This window comes from Hippopotamus amphibius, chromosome 14, assembly GCF_030028045.1.
Source record: "Hippopotamus amphibius kiboko isolate mHipAmp2 chromosome 14, mHipAmp2.hap2, whole genome shotgun sequence".
NCBI lineage: Eukaryota > Metazoa > Chordata > Mammalia > Artiodactyla > Hippopotamidae > Hippopotamus > Hippopotamus amphibius.
This window is the reverse complement of record NC_080199.1, coordinates 33,873,640-33,893,857: the sequence shown is the minus strand read 5'-3', so window position 1 is coordinate 33,893,857 and position 20,218 is coordinate 33,873,640. Positions and strand designations below refer to the sequence as shown.

The 20,218-nt window shown below is 38.2% G+C and overlaps 1 protein-coding gene across 8 annotated transcripts in view; it reads left to right on the top strand.

Moving 5' to 3' along the window:
* Window positions 1-20,218, top strand: part of LMO7 (LIM domain 7) — a 193,826-nt gene that overhangs the window by 156,565 nt on the left and 17,043 nt on the right. For 6 of the 8 annotated variants that reach the window (XM_057707240.1, XM_057707247.1, XM_057707246.1 and 3 more), the window contains 9 exons: window positions 315-432; window positions 2,705-2,847; window positions 4,153-4,585; window positions 6,224-6,532; window positions 14,657-14,771; window positions 15,840-16,001; window positions 16,782-16,969; window positions 17,965-18,025; window positions 19,731-19,787. In XM_057707240.1, the coding sequence (XP_057563223.1) occupies window positions 315-432; window positions 2,705-2,847; window positions 4,153-4,585; window positions 6,224-6,532; window positions 14,657-14,771; window positions 15,840-16,001; window positions 16,782-16,969; window positions 17,965-18,025; window positions 19,731-19,787 (1,586 nt within the window). The remainder of the gene's footprint in view (window positions 1-314; window positions 433-2,704; window positions 2,848-4,152; window positions 4,586-6,223; window positions 6,533-14,656; window positions 14,772-15,839; window positions 16,002-16,781; window positions 16,970-17,964; window positions 18,026-19,730; window positions 19,788-20,218) is intronic. The other 2 variants (XM_057707242.1, XM_057707248.1) reach the window with 1 other exon arrangement.

Genomic DNA, 20,218 nt, shown 5'->3' with positions numbered 1-20,218 from the left:
TTTTTCTAAGGTAATCTTTTTCTGCATCGGCTACTCTAACTATGAACATTGGATTATTTTTTCAGACTTGTTCAGGGTTCTTTTAGCCATTTTGTGAAAGAAGTCACTCTTGACTTGAGTATTAGGCTCTTGTTTCTGCGTTTTGGAAAAACACCATTTATCTCTGTAGTGCTATTTCTGTGATATTATCACGAAAGCATCTAGGTAGTACCGCAGAATTTTAGATGGAATTTCCAAATATAAGCCCAACCTTCCAGTTTTAACCTTAAATCCGGTCACATGAACCTTGGTTACCATGGGTATTTTTGTCGTAGGAGCAAGTCCATGAGTGATGTCAGCGCAGAGGATGTTCAGAGCTTGCGTCAGCTGCATTACGAGGAGATGCAGAGAATAAGGTCGCAATTAAAAGAACAAGATCAGAAATGGCAGGATGTGAGTATTTTAATTGGGAGATGGGGAGGATGAATTTGTTTGACTCTTCCTTCTCCAAAAAGAGAGTCAGTATCCTCAAGGGATGATTTTCCTTGCTATTCCAGATTTCAGTTCTATAGAAAATGTGATCAACTTCCTTTAAAAAAGATGTTTTAACTTTTTGGTCTATTACTGTTGCATGTCTTAAAGGCCGTTGTGAAAAATAGAGGCTGTTTATCTTCTAACACTTTCTGTGAGTTCTCAAAAATGAGAAGCTGCTTCCTTGCAGTGCAGGTAACTTGTTTACTTGCCTTGGTGGTTGAATTTGGAGTATGACTGTTAGTGATGCTCCTGAAAGGAAAGACTTTGCTCAAGATTTAGGGGGAACAGGGAAACAGGGGGTCCCTGGGCATCAGCAGGGAGAGACGAAAGGGTTCTTAGAGTTAGTAGAGGAGGTTTGGGGAGAAACGTGAACTGTAACTCAGTAATATTTTGATTGAAAGAGCAGTTACCTAATGTGAATCAAAATTAGGTGTTTTCACAGAGCTGACATGTATCCAGATGTCTATTTAGATAGAGACTTAATCTTTAGTTTTATCCCTGGTGGAGAGAAGCTCTACCTTTTTTTAAAAGGGTTAATTTGTTTTTTCTGTTTCTTTAATTTTTTAAATTGGAGTATAGTTGATTTACAATGTTGTGTTAGTTTCTGCTGTACAGCAGAGTGAATCAGCTATACATATACATATATCCACTTTCTTTTAGACTCCATTCCCACATAGGTCATTGCAGAGCACCGAGTAGAGATGCAAGGGTTAATTGTTATAAACCAAAGTAGTGTAAAGAAATATGATAGATAAACTATACGGAGCTGACCCAAAGAAGTCTGAGGACAGCTTTATGGTAAGAGGGTAGAGTGGTAGCATGAACAAAAGGGCCAGAGATAGTATATCTTAATTTTCAATGGAGTTAAATATTAATTAATAAAGATGAAACCCCTGTTTTGGCTATTTTCTAAATTCCAGTTCCTCTTTTTTGGGGAACTCAATTTATTTGTCAAGAAACAGAAATTCAGTACCAGTTTCCCAAAATACATGGTGACTGGGGATGAAAATAAGAGATATGGAGGGGTTATCCCTTAGCTTAAGTCAGATGAAAATTCATGCTGGTTACCCTGTAGGACTAATGTGCACTGCTTTTGTTCTTTCTGGAAATAGTTCATATTGATTTCAGGCTGTTTTTTAAAGCAGGAATGGCCCTGTCTGCTCCCAAAGGGTATAAACCAAACCTATTTTATGTGCCCTGGGGGTAAGGTTCCTTTTCGTCTGAGATCCTGCATGGGCTTCTGTTGGGGCTGCAGTGCCACTGGCAATTCTGAGCATGGGATTTCTCAGAGAAAAGTTTGTACCATCCAAACTGTCTTAACCCCCTGGGTGTCAGAAGCAGCTTAGGCTTTGAGGAATAATTTTAAAGGTGAATCAGGTTGATGGTCCTGGGGTCACCCACCTAGGTGTGACTTAAGTTCCTGGATGTATGGGAAACAGATGTCCACTTGTTCCTGTGTGATCTTCCTCACTGCCCTGTCCTTATGGAGAGTTGACCTGCTTTGAAATCACATGCTTGAGGCTGGCTTCCACAGTAAAGCCTTTCCAAATTGGTCTTGCCCTGCCTGGGATGGAATTGACCACTTTCTCTGTAGGACCCCCACTCTCTCATGCAGTCCTACCACACTCATTGCTGAACTGTATTTACCTGTCTGTCTTTCCCTCTAGACTGAGAGTTCTTTGAGGGGAAGTGCATTATATTCATTTGTGTGTTTGTGGTACCTTGCCTCAAAGTAGGGATTGTACTCCGTCTTTGTTAAACGTGTGCGTCTACGTTTAGCCATTTTACAGTCATGTTTCTGTTCCAGTTTGACTAGTGAACCATGTTATTTTGCCTAAGACCCAGATTATTGGAGTGAGATGGAAATGAATTCGAAAGAGTTCCTGATCTTTCTGACCTGGCATCTAATTACAGGCATTTAGCATTCTTTGTGAAATGGGCAGCTAGGCGAGCACTACCTGGGGAAAAAAAATGGGGTCTATCTTATTAGGTCAGGGCTTTTAGACAGACGCATGAGATAAAGGCTTGGTACAGAAACGCTGGCTATAAAAAGCAAAATTAGGGCACCTTGGCATCACGTTGGAGTGAATAGTTTCAGCGACGTAATGGGATCCTCTGGTGCGTTCTCACTGCTGGAAAAGGTGTGTAGAAATTCAGGTGTGCCTGTGCTGATGTGATTTTCTTCTGTCAGGACCTTGCAAAATGGAAAGATCGTCGGAAAAGCTATACTTCAGATCTGCAGAAGAAAAAAGAAGAGAGAGAAGAGATTGAGAAGCAGTCGCTTGAGAAGTCTGAGAGACGATCTAAGACATTTAACGAAATGCTGCAGGACAGGTAATAAGGCTGAATTCATCTCAGGGTTGGAGATACCAGTGTTAGATGTTTAGTATAAGCGTAGTGAGGTGTACATGTGCACCAGTATTAAACTGTCATCAAATATACACAACCTTTGAGCATTTTGCTTTGCAGTGAAAAAGCAAAGCATTGCTGTAATAAGCAGTGACTTAGATTAACGAAAGAAATGAGTACTTAAAAGTGGGGTACATTATTTCTTCATTTTACTTTGTATGTTCATATGCAGAATTGGCTGGTGTTGGCTGTATTTGCAGAACATAAACAACTTTTTCTCCTTGTAAATTTAGAAATGGAATGGTCGAATAAAACCAGCTCTCACTCTTAACTAAATTGTGTAAAGTATAGCAGAGTTCTTTTTCATGTTTTCATGGTGCAATTAAAATTTTATTTTTAAAGGAAGACTGTATAAACATCAGTGTGAGGGTTTATTTTTTGCATTGCAACATAGCAAGATAAAGGTCCAATTTAAACTTGCCTGTGGAGCAGTTACTATGTGAAATCTTGAGATATTTACAGGTCAGGGAGATGGCAAATATGCTTTAAGTATAATGTCAAAAAGGAAATGTGCTGTCAGGTGAAATTAAACAAAGCTCCTTTGTGCGGTAGAAGCCAATGGTAAACACAGTTTCATTCACTTAATTACGGTGCAGTTGGCTTGAGACGTACTCCTTACTAAATGGTAGCCATGAGACTGTTTCATCAACCTCTCTATACATAGGAATGGTGACTTTTAATCTGCATTAATTGTCCATGCAAATTCTATGAAGCTGTATGAAATCAGATACTAACTTGATCTTAATGGAAGCCTGAGTCTTTTGTGGTCTTTTGTTTTACACGAAACTGTTATAAATTGTGTACAGAAAAGCTCTCAACCCTGTTAAGAAATCCACATCTTTGGATGGTTCAAATTGGTCGTCAATTAATTATGTTTATGGTGTGTTAATTTTAGAAGAGTTATACATTTGTGGATGAAATTTTGAATAATTCCTTATTAAGCTTTTCTTATTTTCTTACTAAAATCTCTTTACAATTGCATACACTTAAGGGGTTTTTTTTTTTTTAGCCTCTTTAGAAAAAAAGTCAAGTTCTTAATCTTTCTTAGTGTGGCATTAAAAAATTTGCATGTATTTATTCTCACATTCTGTTAAAATTGTATTATGATATGAAGTCAGCAGTCTTTTTATTCCCATCCACTTTTTTATGTTCATAACCAAAATAACATATTGCTCCACCTCTGTGTGTCACATGTGTAACTTTGTGGTTATGGTGTTTCTTTCTGCTAAGGGAATCCTCAAATCAGATGTCTTTAGCTACATTGAGGAGGAGACTGTATTCTTCTGACGATGGACTGAGTGAAGAAAAGCTTCCCCCTATGCTGACTATGTCAGAAGCAAGTTCCCAGAGTGAGACAGTAGAAGAGAAGGGAATGACTTATCTGACAGAAGTTCCTAAGCAAGATTCTACAGCTTTTGCAGAAACGGAGGCTACTATCACAGCTGAAATTCAGCTGCCTTCTAAAAGCCCCGTGGAAGAACAACGCCCAGCCTCTTTGTCTTCTCAGCATTCACTGAATACACAAATGGAGTCGACTCGAGTTTCAGTTTCTCTCCCTAGAAGTTACCAGAAAACTGATGCGGCCAGGTTAACATCTGTGGTCACACCGAGACCTTTTGGCTCTCATTCAAGGGGAATCTCATCACTCCCGAGATCCTACACGGTAAACGTGTTTCTAGTTCACGTAGTGTGTTCTCCAGCACAAAATACCAGTGAACTTGTGCAGAGGTTTGCGTTACAGATACTTGATGTATAAAATGTAAATAACTTGTATATAAAGCAATTGTGTTCACCAGTTTAGATTCAATAGACATTTAATGCTTAAAATATAGCAATGATGCAGAACTGATTAAACTTTAAATTCAATGAAAGTAGAGCTGATACATTTTAAAACATAAGTAAGCTACATTCTAAGGCAGAGCATTTATTTTTTAGTGTCATATTTTCTCAGATATATCTTTTGTAAAGTATTAGGCTGTATTATATAAAGTTGCCAGTAGTCAGTTTTTTTTGGCCTACAAAACAGCAGTTTCATGTGGTTTAACCTAGATATTTTCAGGTGATCATGCACAAATTTCTATTTTTCCTTATTTCCCACTTCATTGGAGCTTGATATATTTGAATGTAGTTATTAAAATATATCTCATGACTCAAAACATACATATTTTTATTCAGATTTTAAAGAATATGGTCATTTGCCCTGAGAATAAAGCAGTACAACATACCTGAAAGTGAATGTATTAATTTGAATTATATAAAAGGAAGCAATACAGTCTTGAGCCCATCAGTGTTCAAATTCCTTTTACCTCTGCCTGTGTAGAATCCTAAAAATCTAAAAGAGAAAAAATTTGATTAAAAAAAAACTCAAGGTGAGGGAAGCCTGACTAAACTAGCCATAAAAATCCTTGATCATTATATTAAGTATATAGACATATTTGACAATATAAAAATTGATGTGATAGACACTATTAGCATAGTCAAAAGGCAATTTATATAGACTCAAAAAATATTAGTAAAATGTATTTTACATATAGGGTTAATATCCCTAAGATTAAACTGTTCCTACAAATTGGTAAGGGAAAGATAAACGGTAAAAAAGTGAGTACAGAAATGAATAGTCAGTTCAAAGGAGGAGGAATCACATAGAAGCGTGTTCAGCCTTATTAGAGGAAGAATGAGATATAACTGTTCACCCATGAGATTGACAAAGATTTAAAACTTTCAAAACATCTAGTGTAGGCAAGGATGGAAATACATAGACATTCTTAGACATTACTTTGGGAGTGCACTGGTACAGTTTTTAAAGATATGTATATGTGTGTATATATGTTATATTTTATATTACATATGTAAAATATTCTTTGGTCCAGCAAGTCTACTTTTGGGAATCTGTGCTATAAAAATAAACATTCTGGTTATAAAGGTATGTGCAATATCTTGGGCACATTTTAAACAACATTGAATGCATATCAAATGAGTAAATTGTAGATATCCGTACCGTGAAGTATTCGGTTGAACTAGTTTAGATTTCTATCTATTGACCTGAAGTGATGTAAACAAGCAAAGCAAGTTTCAGAGGTCTGTTTATAACATAAACACTTCTGTAAAAGCAGCTACTTCTTCCCCTTCACATGTGCATATCTGTTAGTGTGAAAAAACATGCTCCAAGCTTTTAGTAGTAATTCGTTTGCTGTGGGAGGTATATGTTACTTTCATTACTTTAAAATATTAATTTAATGTATACACTTCTTAAACAGAAATCTGACAGAATTCCAAGTTTAAAATGATGTTTCCTATTTAGATGAATGATTCTTGGACGTATAATGGAGACGTAGAAGGAATTAAGAGAACCCAAAGCAGTTCGGTCAGCATCTCTGTGCAAAGACCTGGCACGAGCCAGCTTGCGTCCAGCTCCTCCAGTGAAAGAGAGGCAGCAGCATCCAGAGAAAGTGTGATGAGGTTGCCCTCTCCGACACCCCCCTTCTCATCTCCTTCCCAGGACCAGGCTGCCACTTCTAAAGACACATTGTCTTCAACATCTAGCCCTGATTTAACATCTGAGCTTGGAGAGGGGAGAAGCTCACCACAGACAGAGGTCTCACGATCACAGGTGAGTTTGGCAAGGCTTTTAAATCACCTGCTGCCCAGAAACAGAAGTATTTGAATCAGGAAACCGTGTTGTTAACCTCTAGGCATTACAGTCCGGGCTGACAATGTAGAAAATGATACTGCATTTTATGTTTAACACATCTTGGAGGAAGTCGGTCTCTTCCAACTCTGAGTTGATGGATCCAGGTGACCCTTGGGTGTGTGGAGACTTTTTGGACCAGTCTCCCTGGGTCTAGGCTGGGTTTACTCTCTACTCCCCATTTCAGCAGCTGTTGCCTTGCACTGCTCGCGCTCAGCAGTCCGGGTTCAGGTACGGGAGTCAGTCGGGAAGTTTTAGATGCAAGTCTAGTAGATAAATGGGTAATAAAAGCCCCTTCTCAGGGAAGTGAATTGACTGCAAGGAGAAATTGGTACACATGATAGGGGCTGGCCTCTAAGGACATGGCACTTCTTTCTCTACCATATGAAGGTGACTTTCAATGCTAATTTATACTTTGGAAAGCCTAGCATTTTGTACCACTCCTTGTCTTTTGAGGGGAATATTGAGGCTTAGTTACAGCATGACAATTGCATTCTTTAATATTTGAAGTCCAAATAAAATATACCAACAGATGAAGAATGACTGGGGGCATTTGTAGTTTTTCCTACTTAAAATCCCATAGATGACTTTAAGAGAATTATTAGGTAATGAATGTTCTTTTAGTATGTTTCGTGCATAGGCTAAAAAGTTGTTGCTTGTCTAGAGAACAGAAAGAAACTTTTCTCTTTTAGAAAAAAAAATCTTCATTAGGCCGTTTGATAGGTCTATGAACCCCTTAGTGTGGAGATGCTTTTGTGGTTCTGTGGCTTAGTCGAGCATTTTCTGGTGCTTTACTAAAGTGTATTTTTTTCCAAGGCACTACATCAAGTATATAACTTGGCCTAAGTTATATTAATGAAATATCTTCGCATAAAATATGATATAGCATATTTTAGTATCATTAGTTTTTATTAACACAGGAAAGCTTTACAAGTTTAAAGTAAGCTTTTTTTCTTTGTGATTATAAAGTGCTTTGTGCTTGAGAAAATCTGGAAATACAGGAAAATATACATAATAAAAATGACTTGGTAATCCCATCATTTAGAGAGAGTCTTTAACATTTAGATATATTTCTTTCTGTTTTCCCACGTGTATTTACAGACATATCTAATCCAGTTCCTTCAGGTTGCTAAAATCATCGATTGTAAATTATTTTTTTTAACTTCAATTTTAAAGAATTGGGAGTATGTAATTAGCATCATAAGTCTCAAAGGATGAGAACAATAGCCTCTGTTACACTTGGGGAACATAAGGTACCAGTAGATGAATAATAAAGAGAGAAGCAAGGTGTCTTTTATTTAAGACTTGCCTGTTTGCCTTCGCCTTTTCAAAGAGCAAATCCCACGAAACAGCCTGATTATTGTACTGTGTGCTCAGTGGTGGTAACTCCCTCAGGGTGGCAGTTGACTAGCTGCATCTATGGATTAAAAAAAGAGGCTAAGTGTGGGTGTGGGTTCCAGGTTAGAGCAGTTCAGAGGAACCTGAGTTAACATGGCGTGGTTTCAGGTTTCCTCATTAGTGCATTTATGCTCTTTAGTCACCCCACTTGAAATGGAATGCTACCAGGCAAAATTAGGCTTGACTTAATAAGTGGAGCAATAGGAATTCTTGAACAAATGTGTATATCATGTAGTTTCTCGCCTATCCCTGAGATGCTTGGTGTGTGTCCTTCTGCACTCAGAGGAAAGTAGCTCATGTAGCATCGCCCTGCTCTTGTCACTGAGAAGGCATTTACTGACTTGGGAAAAGGGCTGGGAATGCACAGAACAGCCTAGGACCAGTATGGCAAGGGCATGTGCAACGTTCCTCCAAACTCTCTAATTTTAAGAGTTCAGAGAACAGAAAAGTGAAAAGTAGTGTGTGGCTGAACATCGAGATGTCTTTCTCTTTTAATGGAAGCATGGTTGATTTACAGTATTAGTTTCTGGTAGACGTCTTGGGAGCTTTGTAAAAGAGGATTCTTCAGGTCCTCTTCCTTACCTCACACTTGTGCTGGCAACATCCTTTCATTTCTTCCTACAGCATCTCCCTTGATATTGTTACCCTTTTCTGTCCCTGCTTCTGCCACCCTAATTCCAGCCCTTTCCCTCCTCAATGCAAACACTTTGCAGAGCGTCACATGTCGTTGTGCGTTCCACACAAGGCTGGCCCCAGATTAATTTGCATGATGCCAGGCTGGATTGGGTACTTTCTCTGCCTCAGAGCCCCCATTGGCACACTGTGGTCTGTTCAGTGAGGTTCAAAGCACTCGTCTCTCGTGACTGGTCCCAAACTCCCTTTGCAGTGCCGAGACGGCTGATGTTTACTGAGTGCTCGCCGTGCCAAACAGGCTTCACAAGGCATGATTTTATTTAATCCTCACAATGACCTTCTTATTGCTGTTTTGTAGCCATGACAATTGAGGCATGCGGTGGTCATGTGACTTGCACAAGGCCACATAGAATACTGAGTGGTGGAGTCAGGGTTTGAACTCAAGTAGTTTGACTCAAGATTGGGTCACTGCCCTGTGCTGTGAGAAAGAGAGAAGAAGTCGGTGATATCTAGCCACATAAGACTGCTTGATTTTTCTGGAACATACCCTACACTTTCATGAACACATTATATATTTTTTGTTCTTATTGTTGCCCGATTTAAAAATGTTCATTTCACCCATCTCAGTATTTTGAAGTCCTCCGGTTCCTTCAAAGCCAGGAGGGTCAGTTCCTTCATGGATCAAGAGATCTCCTCCCCCTTGTTGGCACTGAACTTTTTACCCTTCCAAGTTTCACTCACTGAATTGTTCCTTGTTCCATATATTCGTTTCTCCTTCACTGGTATTTATACCCTCCATAGCCTTTACCCATAGTTGGCACTTAAGTATTTACTGACTTGAATTACATTCAAGGCCTTGATTGCTAGACTGAAGTAGGAATTTGATGCAGTGAATAATGTAGGTCCTTATACTTTCTTTAATGTGGGAATTTTAAGATTCGGTGATGTTTTAGGAATGTGAGCACTGTGATGCTATATAGAATTACTTTAAGGAGGCGAAATCTAGGGGCAGAGATGGGCTAGAAGCCTGTCACAGAACTGTGGTAAGAAGGGAGCTCGTGGCATAGAGAAGCAACGACTTAATGAGGGAAGAACTGAAATGACCTCATTTAAAATCTTCCCGGGAATTTCTTTCTCATCTCCGTTGTCGATCTGGAGTTTTGTTTCTCTCTCTTCCCTTTTCTCCCGTACGTCTCCCGTGGTGTTGCCTCTTTTCCTGTCTCCCCTGCCAGTCGAGGCTGCCTCAGGGGAACCTCCAGCAAGAGGAGGCAGTGTGACTCCCAGAGCCCTCCATCCTGCTGCAGCTGCCTTGCCGGTGTGGCTTTTCCCCCCAGCTCGGTGTCGCGTACCGGTTTTTGTTTGGTTTTGTCTTGTGTGAGCCCTCTGCACTCAAATCTCATCCACATCCACATGTTGGGACCTTTGCCCCAGAGTTTTAGAGCAGAACCCGGATGTAGGATGGTGCACGTGGAAGGAAGGACGCTTGGTATGCGTCCTGATGCCCAGGCCTCTGATAGTGCCTCTTTTAAGAGTACCCAGGGTTTACCTTATCGCATCTTCCTCCTGTGCATTCTACCTGCCTGTCACCTTCACCAGACCCTACGCTCTCTGAGGGTAGGCAGCAAGCCCGTTGTGCCCACTCTTAGTACCGGCCTGGATCTGTAAGTATTCGTTGAATGCTGAGCAAGCTCTATTAGCTTTAGAGCTGTGTGTGTGAGCGTTAAATAGGGTTTTCTTTAGTTCATCTGGAAACTGCCGAACCAGCATATATTACCATGTGTAACCTTGTTTCCATGGGAAAAAGAAGATAATTGCTGGGCATCAACCATGCGCCTTGGCACATTTTGAACGTTTCATTTAATCCTCTCAATAACCTAGCAAAGTACGTGGTATTATCCTCACTTATACCAGTGAAATACTTGAGATTTGAAAGTTATGTAACCTGCGCCAGGCCACAATTGCAACTTCTCTGACCCCAATTTTGTGTTTGAAATGTGACATGCTTAAATTTGAGAACTGCCTTGTCTCTAGTTAAAACACCAAATGTTGACTTAATTTAACTTTGCCATGTCTTTAGAATTTTAGAGCCAATATGGACTGAAATATTTTCTGGTTTGTAAAGAGAAAAATCATTCTTAAAATTATTTTGAGGAAAGGTAGATATTTATCAAAAAAAAAAAAAAAAAACCTTACCCGAACTGAATCTAACTCTGAGATGCAGACTTTGAACTCTACCCAGTAGGCAGTAAGAAGCTACCAGCAACTTTAAAATAGGGTATGATATAATAATCAGTATTTTCTGTAACTAAAGCTCTGGCAGATGTGTGGAAGATGGGGAGAAAGAAGGGCTGGAGGCAAGAGAGCCAATTAGGAGGTGACCCGCAGCAATTTAGAGGGGAAACCATGACCCCAGTTAAGATGAGAGCCTGAAGGAGAATGGAAGGATGGGATGATTCCAGATGGATTTATGGCTTGTGGGCTTGCTAACACTTTATTAAGGACATGTGTGTGGTGGCGCCTGGGGGACTGTTTTATGGAGGTGGGGTGGGGAGCAGGTAGGGGAAGGAAGGAGAAAGAGACCCAGAAAGAACCTGATGTTTTTAGCTTGGGCATCTGGTTAGATAGTGATGTGATTAACCAGTATGTGAAAAACAAGACGTGGAAGAGCAGGTTTGGGGAGGAAGATATGACATATTCATTTAGTTTTGAATATGTCGGGCTTAGATAGTAGTTGACAACTGTGCATGGGGTTTACTCAGGGAAACGTGTGGTCAGGAATGTGGGAGACTGGCTAGGGGAGAAGAAGAGCAACAAAAAGAAAACAGAAAAAAGAGGAACAGATTAATGAAACTGAGGGGTGGCCAGAAGGATAGAGAAAAAGGGCAGGAGAAAGTGGGATAATAGGTGACTTGGAAGACCGTTTCCTGTAAGCAAGAATAGTTGGCAGTGCCTGTTGGGATGAGGGCTGAAAATGGATTTGGTAGGTAAGAGGTAAGCTGGGGAATGGGTTGAGTCAAGTGGTGGAGCTGGAAACACCACCTGCTTCTTTGGAACGGGTGATGGAGAAAGGGAAAAAGGAGGTATAGATGCATCTTTGGTGGAGGACATTAGCTCCAGTGCCAGAGCTGTGACATGATTTGAGGGCTCCTCACTAAGACCCTGAAAAAAGAAACTGAAGAATCGTGTAACAGAAATCAAGATTATATATTTCCTCTGTTATTTATGATTTTACAGCCTGAATCTGCTTGTAGTGTTATTTGGTTTTATCAACTTAAGTAGGCTTTTCAGGTGAACATGTTTATTAGATATTAGAACATTAGATAATGGACAAAGTTTGAGAAGAGCCATCTGATTGACCCTGTTGTGCGTTGATTCCCATCTATGGTGATATGAGAATCTTAATTCATCAGACCTCGTAAAAATATGTTTATCATTGCTATGCCAGGTCACCATGTTACTGTTTAAAAATCTCAGCTTTAAGTGTATATTTCTGTTTAAATTGTACCTAAATTGAGGGAAGTTATTTTTATTTTAGATGCTGATATGTTGGTAACTGTATTTTATCCTTCCCAGAATAGGCAACTGTAACCACTTGGGATAGTTCTTTATCAATCATCAAGAATCTAGATTTCCCCCAGTAATTTATATTCCTGGCTCCATCCAGCTCAAAAGGAAATTTCCACACCATCACCTTCTGAAGCATGGACTCTTTGTAGAATACCCACATGACATACATCTTGCCGAGAAAAATAAGGAAGTAGAAATCCTAATCATCATTGAGTAGTTTATGCTTGATTGTAATTGTAGATATATTCACCTGCAAATATATCGCAAGGATATAGTCTCAAGGATGATCTAATTCAAACCCCAGGGTTCCACAGAGATGCCAGAGAGACCGGCGTGGGGAGGCTATGCGAGAGGGGCCTCTGGGGCTCTCTGCCTGAAGTGCCGCTACCCACGTTCATCCTTTCTCTGTATGGTTGGGAGGGAGATGGTCTGCATTGGAAGATACAGTTCTGAAAACAGAAAGCTTTAAAATTAATGTCACTGTGAGGGAAAATTCTCTGCCAGACTCAGTGCCATGCCTGAGGCCACCTGGCTGTTGACAGAAATAGACCGGTAATTGTTCACACGGTTCTCTCTCCTTGGCCACCGTGTACCCCCAGGGCCCACATAGCAGGCTGCCAGGCTGTAGCCACAGTGGGGCTGCCCTCCTCTGTTAACTATTTCAGAAAGGCGGCTATCTGCCTTTTTATTATGTTCAACTGGAGATTTATCTCCAAGGTAAGAGCGGTCCTTTGGAGGACAATTCTTCTGGTCTAATACAATTGTGAGACTCTCCCATCTATGGCTTAATGAGCTCATTCTCTTTTATCCTATGTTTGCTGGAAAAGGATAATGTTCACTTGCTGTCTCGCACAAAGCATTCTTTATTGTATTGAAACTATTAAAACTCCATCCTGTCTCTTATTCTTCAAGATAAAAAAAACCTCAGTGAGTGTCTTGGAATTTCTAACCCATCATTTGTCTCTGTGCCCTTATATAGCAAAAGATTCTGCACTCTAATTGGCTTTAGGTCAGAATTTGGTGAGGGGGAGAAGAATGGGGTAGAAGTGGTGAAGATGACCGCTTATTTTCATTGAGTCATCTCTAATTTAAGTGTGTGGTGGTTTTGGTTAGGGAGTGGAACTAACCAGTAATTTTTTTCTATTCATAGCAGAGTTTTATTATATTCCGGAGATTGGTATCCATCAGGCTGCTCATTAATGAGTGTTCTCACTACCTACATCTGGATTCCCATTTTTCGACTGCTTTATGTGATGTCTGATAAACATGTTTCTATATTATTAGCTGCATTTTTTTGCTTAAAAAATTCCATACCCACTCTTGAAGAGTCAGTAATTATTTCTTGGGAGCAAGGACCATGCCTAATGCATCTTTATTTCCCAAGTGTTTCATACAGAATAGATGCACAGTAAGTGTATGTTGAACAAATGAGTAAGTGTATACTGTTATAACACTTATTGCTCATGTCCATATAATATAGTAAATTCTCGATTCTTTATTCAGTGCCTTCTTGCCTTCCTTCTAATTCTTATGTAATATCACATAATTTGACAGATTTAATGTTGATAGAGAGCATGTTAATTTGATAGATTTATATGATGTAATGTGATTGCCATTGTAGTGATAATTACGATCTCTCACATTACATAATGATCCTTTTTAGTGGTTGAAAGTTTTGGTCTCTTAGCAAATTTGATTATAATGGCGTGTTGTTTATATTCATAGTACTGTGTATTAGATCTCTAGGGCTCATTTACTGTTCATTGCAACTTTGTACCCTTAAACATCTGTCCTATCCCCTCACTCTCATCTCCTGGTAACCACCACTTTACTCCCTGTTTTATGTTTGGTTTTTAGACTCCAGGTAAAAGTGATATCATATGTACTTGTCTTCCTCTGTCTGACTTACCTCACTTTAGCATAATGTGCTCAAGGTTCATCCATATTGTCACAAATGGCAGGATGTCCTTTTTCTTGTGGCTGAATAATATTCCAGTGTGTGTGTGTGTATACATATATGTGTGTGTGTGTGTATATATACACATATATATGTATGTATATATATATATATATACACTCCACATCTTCCCATCAGCTTCATTCCTGGGTAATAACAAATGGTTTGTAACTTACCCCCAGTTGTATGATGGGCAAAAAACCCTAAGCTTTATTAATATAAATCAATTGATTTATAGCAATAGTATTCATGTGAAGAAAAATATCTGTGGATATGAATATTTCCCTTATTTTAGCAGCAAAATAATAAACTCAGAAATACTTATATAAATAAAGGTTTTACCAAACCCAAGGGGAAAAGAATGAAGCTTCTGGTTTATCATGAAATAATTCAAGTGTACCTTACGTGCAGCCTCCCTTCTTTCACGGATAGACTTTCCTCCATGTGGGTGCCAGGGACACTTGATCCCACCGTTTCATGTTTGTTTTCAGGATCAGTTCAGTGATATGAGAATCAGCATAAACCAGACGCCTGGGAACAGCCTTGACTTTGGATTTACAGTAAAATGGGATTTTTCCGGGATCTTCGTAGCATCAGTGGAAGCAGGTAAATCATAGATTTAGCTCTACTGAAGTTTCTTCTCCTCCGTTGTTGTGTGCTGTTCTAAAAAACCCCACAGAAATTAGTTTATTTAGAGGAGGAGAAAACACATGGGAACAATGCAGGAGTAAAATGAAGATACACGTCCTCTTCCCGGAGACTAATAGTTGGGTTTACAAATTTCGTATTCGTATCTTGCCTAGTTAATTTTAGTTTTGAAGAGTCATAATTTTGTGACTTTTCCGGAATTCATTTATCAAAAATTTAGGCTTAATATTTGGAAATACTGGCAAACAGTACTGCATTGAAGATTCAGAAAGAACTTACCCTGATCATTTCTGTTTGTGGTAGACACATAGGTGCTATGTAATGAATATTTTCTGAGCATCCTAATGTATCTATTGCCCATGAACTCCTAAGGATGCTTTGGGACTTTTATAGAAGGATAGCCCTCCCCCACCCAGGATTATTCCAGATCAAGCCAAGGAGCTCTTAGCAAAATATTACAAGGCCTAGGATTAAAATGAAAGCTATTGTATTTACAAGGAGTTCCTTATTTACATGTTTTAGCTGTATAAAAATGCATGCTCACTCTGGTTATTTGTTTGCAATTTCAAGGCTGCTTTAATTAGATAATGGTAAACAGTAATTTTAAGCTGTTTTAAGTGGCCCTGTTTTTTTTTTTCTCCATTCCAGAGTGCATTTGGATTTGTAAGCTCAGCTAATGTGCAATATATATTTCACATTTTTAATTTAAAAATAATTTAACATTTTCTTCTCAGGAGGTTAATAAAGAAATTTTATTGAACAGATGGGTTTATCATTTCTCCTTTAAATGTTAAGGAAGACACATACTATAGTTTAAAAAATTCCTTTGGTTGCTTTGTAATATTGTAGCTACTCAAATATTTGATAACTTTAAGGAATGTTGTGACTCTTCTGCACCTGAAAAAGTATGAGAAATGATTAGGTGAGATTAAGGAGTCATTTTTTCCCTTAATTTAAATAAGCAATGACCAGTAGAACATGTTTTTGTTTTCTTCTTGGTAGTTTAATTTCTTTTGCTTTATTTAGGTAGCCCAGCAGAATTTTCTCAGCTACAGGTAGATGATGAAATTATTGCTATTAACAACACACAGTTTTCATATAAGGACACCAAAGAGTGGGAGGAAACCATGGCTAAAGCTCAGGAAACAGGAAACCTCGTAATGGATATCAGGCGCTATGGAAAATCTGGTGAGTTGGTTATACCACTGTGTTTGGCTTTCTAAACTGGGAGCTGGTCTTTGGCAAATGGTTATGACAGCTGGCTTCAATAACATTTTTTTCTCTCTTCATTTCAATTTTTTATTTTTGGGCTTAAAGATGTTTTGTGGTTACGTTGAGACAAGTCTTGAATGATGTGTCTTTGGATGTTCTGTCTGAAAACTTTTCACTAGCAAATTTACTGAATTCTGCCTTATTTATTGACTGACGTATATGCTGGACTGGCTTTGAATGCACATGTCAGCTGAAGGCTCTTGTAATGGTATCTGCATTTGGGAGTCATAGGATGATGTTGAATATTAAGAAGTACACCGTGGTTTTACTTCCTCTACAGCATTATGACTGTAACTGGTGTAAGAGAGAACATGGTAGGTCAATATCCCAGTTGTTCATTCTCGAGGAACTTTCGATGTACATTTCATTATCGTCTTGCTTAATTGTTGCGGTTAGGTGGGGAAGGGCATTAAGCCTTCCCAGACCTACCAACTTATGATATCAAAATATTTATCCAGTCCTGGTTTACAGAAAGATTCAGCAAATTTGCCAGTCTTTTCATTATTAACATGCTCTAACCCTGTGTTTTTGAAAGGTGATCTGTTGGTAAAAGGCCTAAACTCTTCGTTTCTTTCACACACTGTCTGATTCGTTTGTCTTGTGTGTGTGTATCTTGTATATGTACATTCAGTAACTTTGTTCTTTCCACTTCAACATTCACGTGTACTCATGTCTTGATCTTCATGTGCCAATCAGACTGGGGCAAAGACCAGCCTTCCCTGCCATTTACACGGCATAAAACCCTCAATCTCACCAGTATGGCTACCAAAATTATAGGTTCACCTGAAACAAAGTGGATTGATGCAACTTCTGGAATTTACAGCTCAGACAAATCTTCAGATCTATCAATAACAGCTGCCTTCTCAGAAAGCCATCAGAATTCTGTAAGTATTTTGAAAAGTGGGAGTATTTGGGGAGGGCAAAGCAGCTATAGGAAGTATGTGTGGGGGAAAAGAATTTATTTTCTTTGAACAATTTGCTACTATTTTAAAAACATAGATAATTGAATAAAGTAATTTATAGTAATGAGAGTAAAATATATTTTTGAAAATCATAAGGCGTTACTCATTAATAATTTAGAGTAATAGTGAGTTATAGAATGAAAAAAATCAAAAGCTCACATAGTGATGTTTGTGGGTATTTCTTACCAATCTCTCATCATTATAGCCATCTCTCACATCTTTGTGAATGTGAAGTAGTTAATTATGTAAAATTCTACACTATACTTTTTCTATGCTTTCCTTAGTCTTTACTGGTGAAATAAGTATAGTAATTGTGTGCAATTTAAAAACCTCATGAAGCAGTTTTAGTTCTTGCGTGGGTGCATTTGATGGGTAGACTTACATATGTGGTTAAGAGATACGCAGTTACATTAATTAAAAATAATTATAATGTAGAAATTTTTTAAAGTATCAAAGTAATAATTAAATTTAAATTTTCAAATAAATATGTTTATATTGACTCCCTAGATATAATTGTTGTTATCCTAAGATGCTCCCTTTTTATCTAATAAGGAGATTCTGCTACCTTTTATAAGAAAAGTTTAAATGTTAGAGAATCGTATATGACTGTGTTGCTTATTCATAAATATAAACCAAACAGACTAATAATTATTTGGCCCATCATGTTTCTTGGAAAATTAATGTCTGACTGAACTTAAAGCCATTCGTGCTTGCAGTTAGTCATTAATTCTTCCACAGATATTGAAGAACAATGGAAAAATTACATTTCTATTATATGTGAAAGGTTGTAAGGAATATATTAATATCCTGAAAAACTCATCTTGTTAGAAGATATTTTCACTAATGAGAAATGCATTATTTAAGCCCAAAGTCCAATTGGAGAGAATGTTGTTAACTGGCATCTTTATCCTTTCTAGAATACTGAATCAAAGGAAATCAATGGAATTCGTGATGAAAACAATACTTTTGAATCAAAAGGTAAACATTACCATTATAGCTTACATTTATAATATAGAAGTCATAGCACTCAAGTGCTGCTGTTATAAAAATTAATATCTGTGAGTGAAAGCAAAACTGATCCACTGCAAGTTGAAACTCAGAGGTTAGCACACAGATCCAATTGCAGCCAGGTGGAAGGGTGCTCAGTTCCAGTGTTGAATAGCCCAGGAACTGCAAACAAAGCTTTGGCAGTCTGTCCAGGAGCTTTGAGTGCCTTGTGTCTAATCCAAATAAGAAGGACTGGTTTTCCTGAGGCCATCAGCCTTCTTGCTGTGGTGTGCTGGCAAAGGGAATCTTAGTTAAATACGAAATGATGAATGAGGTTTCCTTTCCCCCTTTTTATGTTGTGAAAGGGACAAGCTTGGAAGCAGCTAGGAATAAGGAAATGCCAGTGGCAATAACAGTTGTTAGCAAAAGTACCCATTTGTAATGAAAAAGCAGACAATAGCATCCAGGGAAATTTTGTATTATGGCGTTATCGCTCCCTTCCTTCTCCTGTCCATCTGCAAATAATTGAGCTACCACATGCTGTGTGTTATGGCTTAGGCATACAAAACGAATAAGAAAGAGTTGGTCCACATAGGCAGGAAAAGAAACCCAAAGAAGACGAAGCTTCTCTTAGCATGAAACTAGACTGCCAGGCACAGGGCTGGGTTTTCTCAGTGGTTTGGTGGTTTTGAATCTGCATTTGTCAGTTCATAATACCTTATGTCAAAGTCAAACCAAGTTTATAAATTTCCTTTCCTTTATTGATTGTTTATGTATTTTATTTTGATAGTTAAAAGTGACTGTTTTAACTGATATTGCATTCTTTGTCAAGGAGTTTTTTAAAGTGAACATGACTTCTTTTTAATTCATGATGTTTTAATCTAAGATGTGCGAGTCCCGTTCTGTCTGTGACTCAGGCGGAGCACTTGTTAGTGACTATGGGGCGATACACAGGCCCTGTCATTTGAGGGTTTTGTTTAGATAAGTAAATATCAACTAGTGTCAAATAATAGTTGCATTTACATTTTATGAATAAACTGAAGTGTAATCATTTGTCATACTCTTGTCACAGATCTGCAGAAGTCAGAATATTTTCTTTTTCTTTTTTACCTGGTTGAACTCTGTTTGCTTTATTTAAAGTTAGGGGCTATAAGATCTTGGAAACTAGGGCAAGATAGTCTAGTTAGAAGAATGTTTTAATTTTAGCATTTGGATTATTTTTTAAATATTCTCTGGGTATTATTTTCTTGTCCTCCTCCCCATTATTTTTAGTTCCTTTTTCACTTACCAATACTATGAAAACTCATAGTTACAAGCAGTTCTCCTTGTACTAGAACAGATTTTGAATTGATTAACCTAAGCAAAAAAATTTTAATTTCCACTTCCCTAAAGGGGTATGATCTAGCACGGAAGATGGTAGTTCAGCTTCTGTGAAACTGTGCTGCTATCTGCTAAAATGTATTAATCAAAATATTAGTTCCTTTTACTAATTTGAATGTAGTATAGACTACTAAAACTGTGTGTCTTTGTGCATTGAAATAATCGCTATCTTCTATGGCTATCAGTTTTGTCATTTTAAAAATAATATTGCTACAGAATGGAAAGATGTATCAAGTATCATTTAGCTTTCCAGTGGTGAGAGATTAACATGAATGACATGGTATTGATTTTTTTTTTTTTTGTATTTTTTGACTAGCCTCTGAACCTATTTCTTTGAAAAACTTAAAAAGGCGATCACAATTTTTTGAACAAGGTAAACCACCAAGCTAACAATTCATGTACTTTCATGGAATTGTTCCGCCTCTCCACTCTTTCCTGATAGTCTGTGGTGCTGGGCACTGAGCCTCTTCAATTCGGCCGTCATTCTGACCAAGCGACATAACCCATTTCCATTCTTTCCCCAGGGTCATCAGGCTTTTCTTACAGTTCATGGGTCTACCTCTGTGGTAATGGGTCTTTGTGTGTCCTTTGTATACCTCTGAAGTTTTTTTTTTTTTTTTTTTTAATTAAAAAAATTTGAGATGCTGTTTAAACACACACTTCTTGCCACTGGGTGACAGTAAGAAATGAGGAATTTCATGTATGCCTTACTGCTTCCTGCAAATTGCATAATGTTAGATTACACCAACATACAATTGGCCAAGTTTTAAAGAATCAAATTTGGGGTTGTGGAAAATGCTCTTA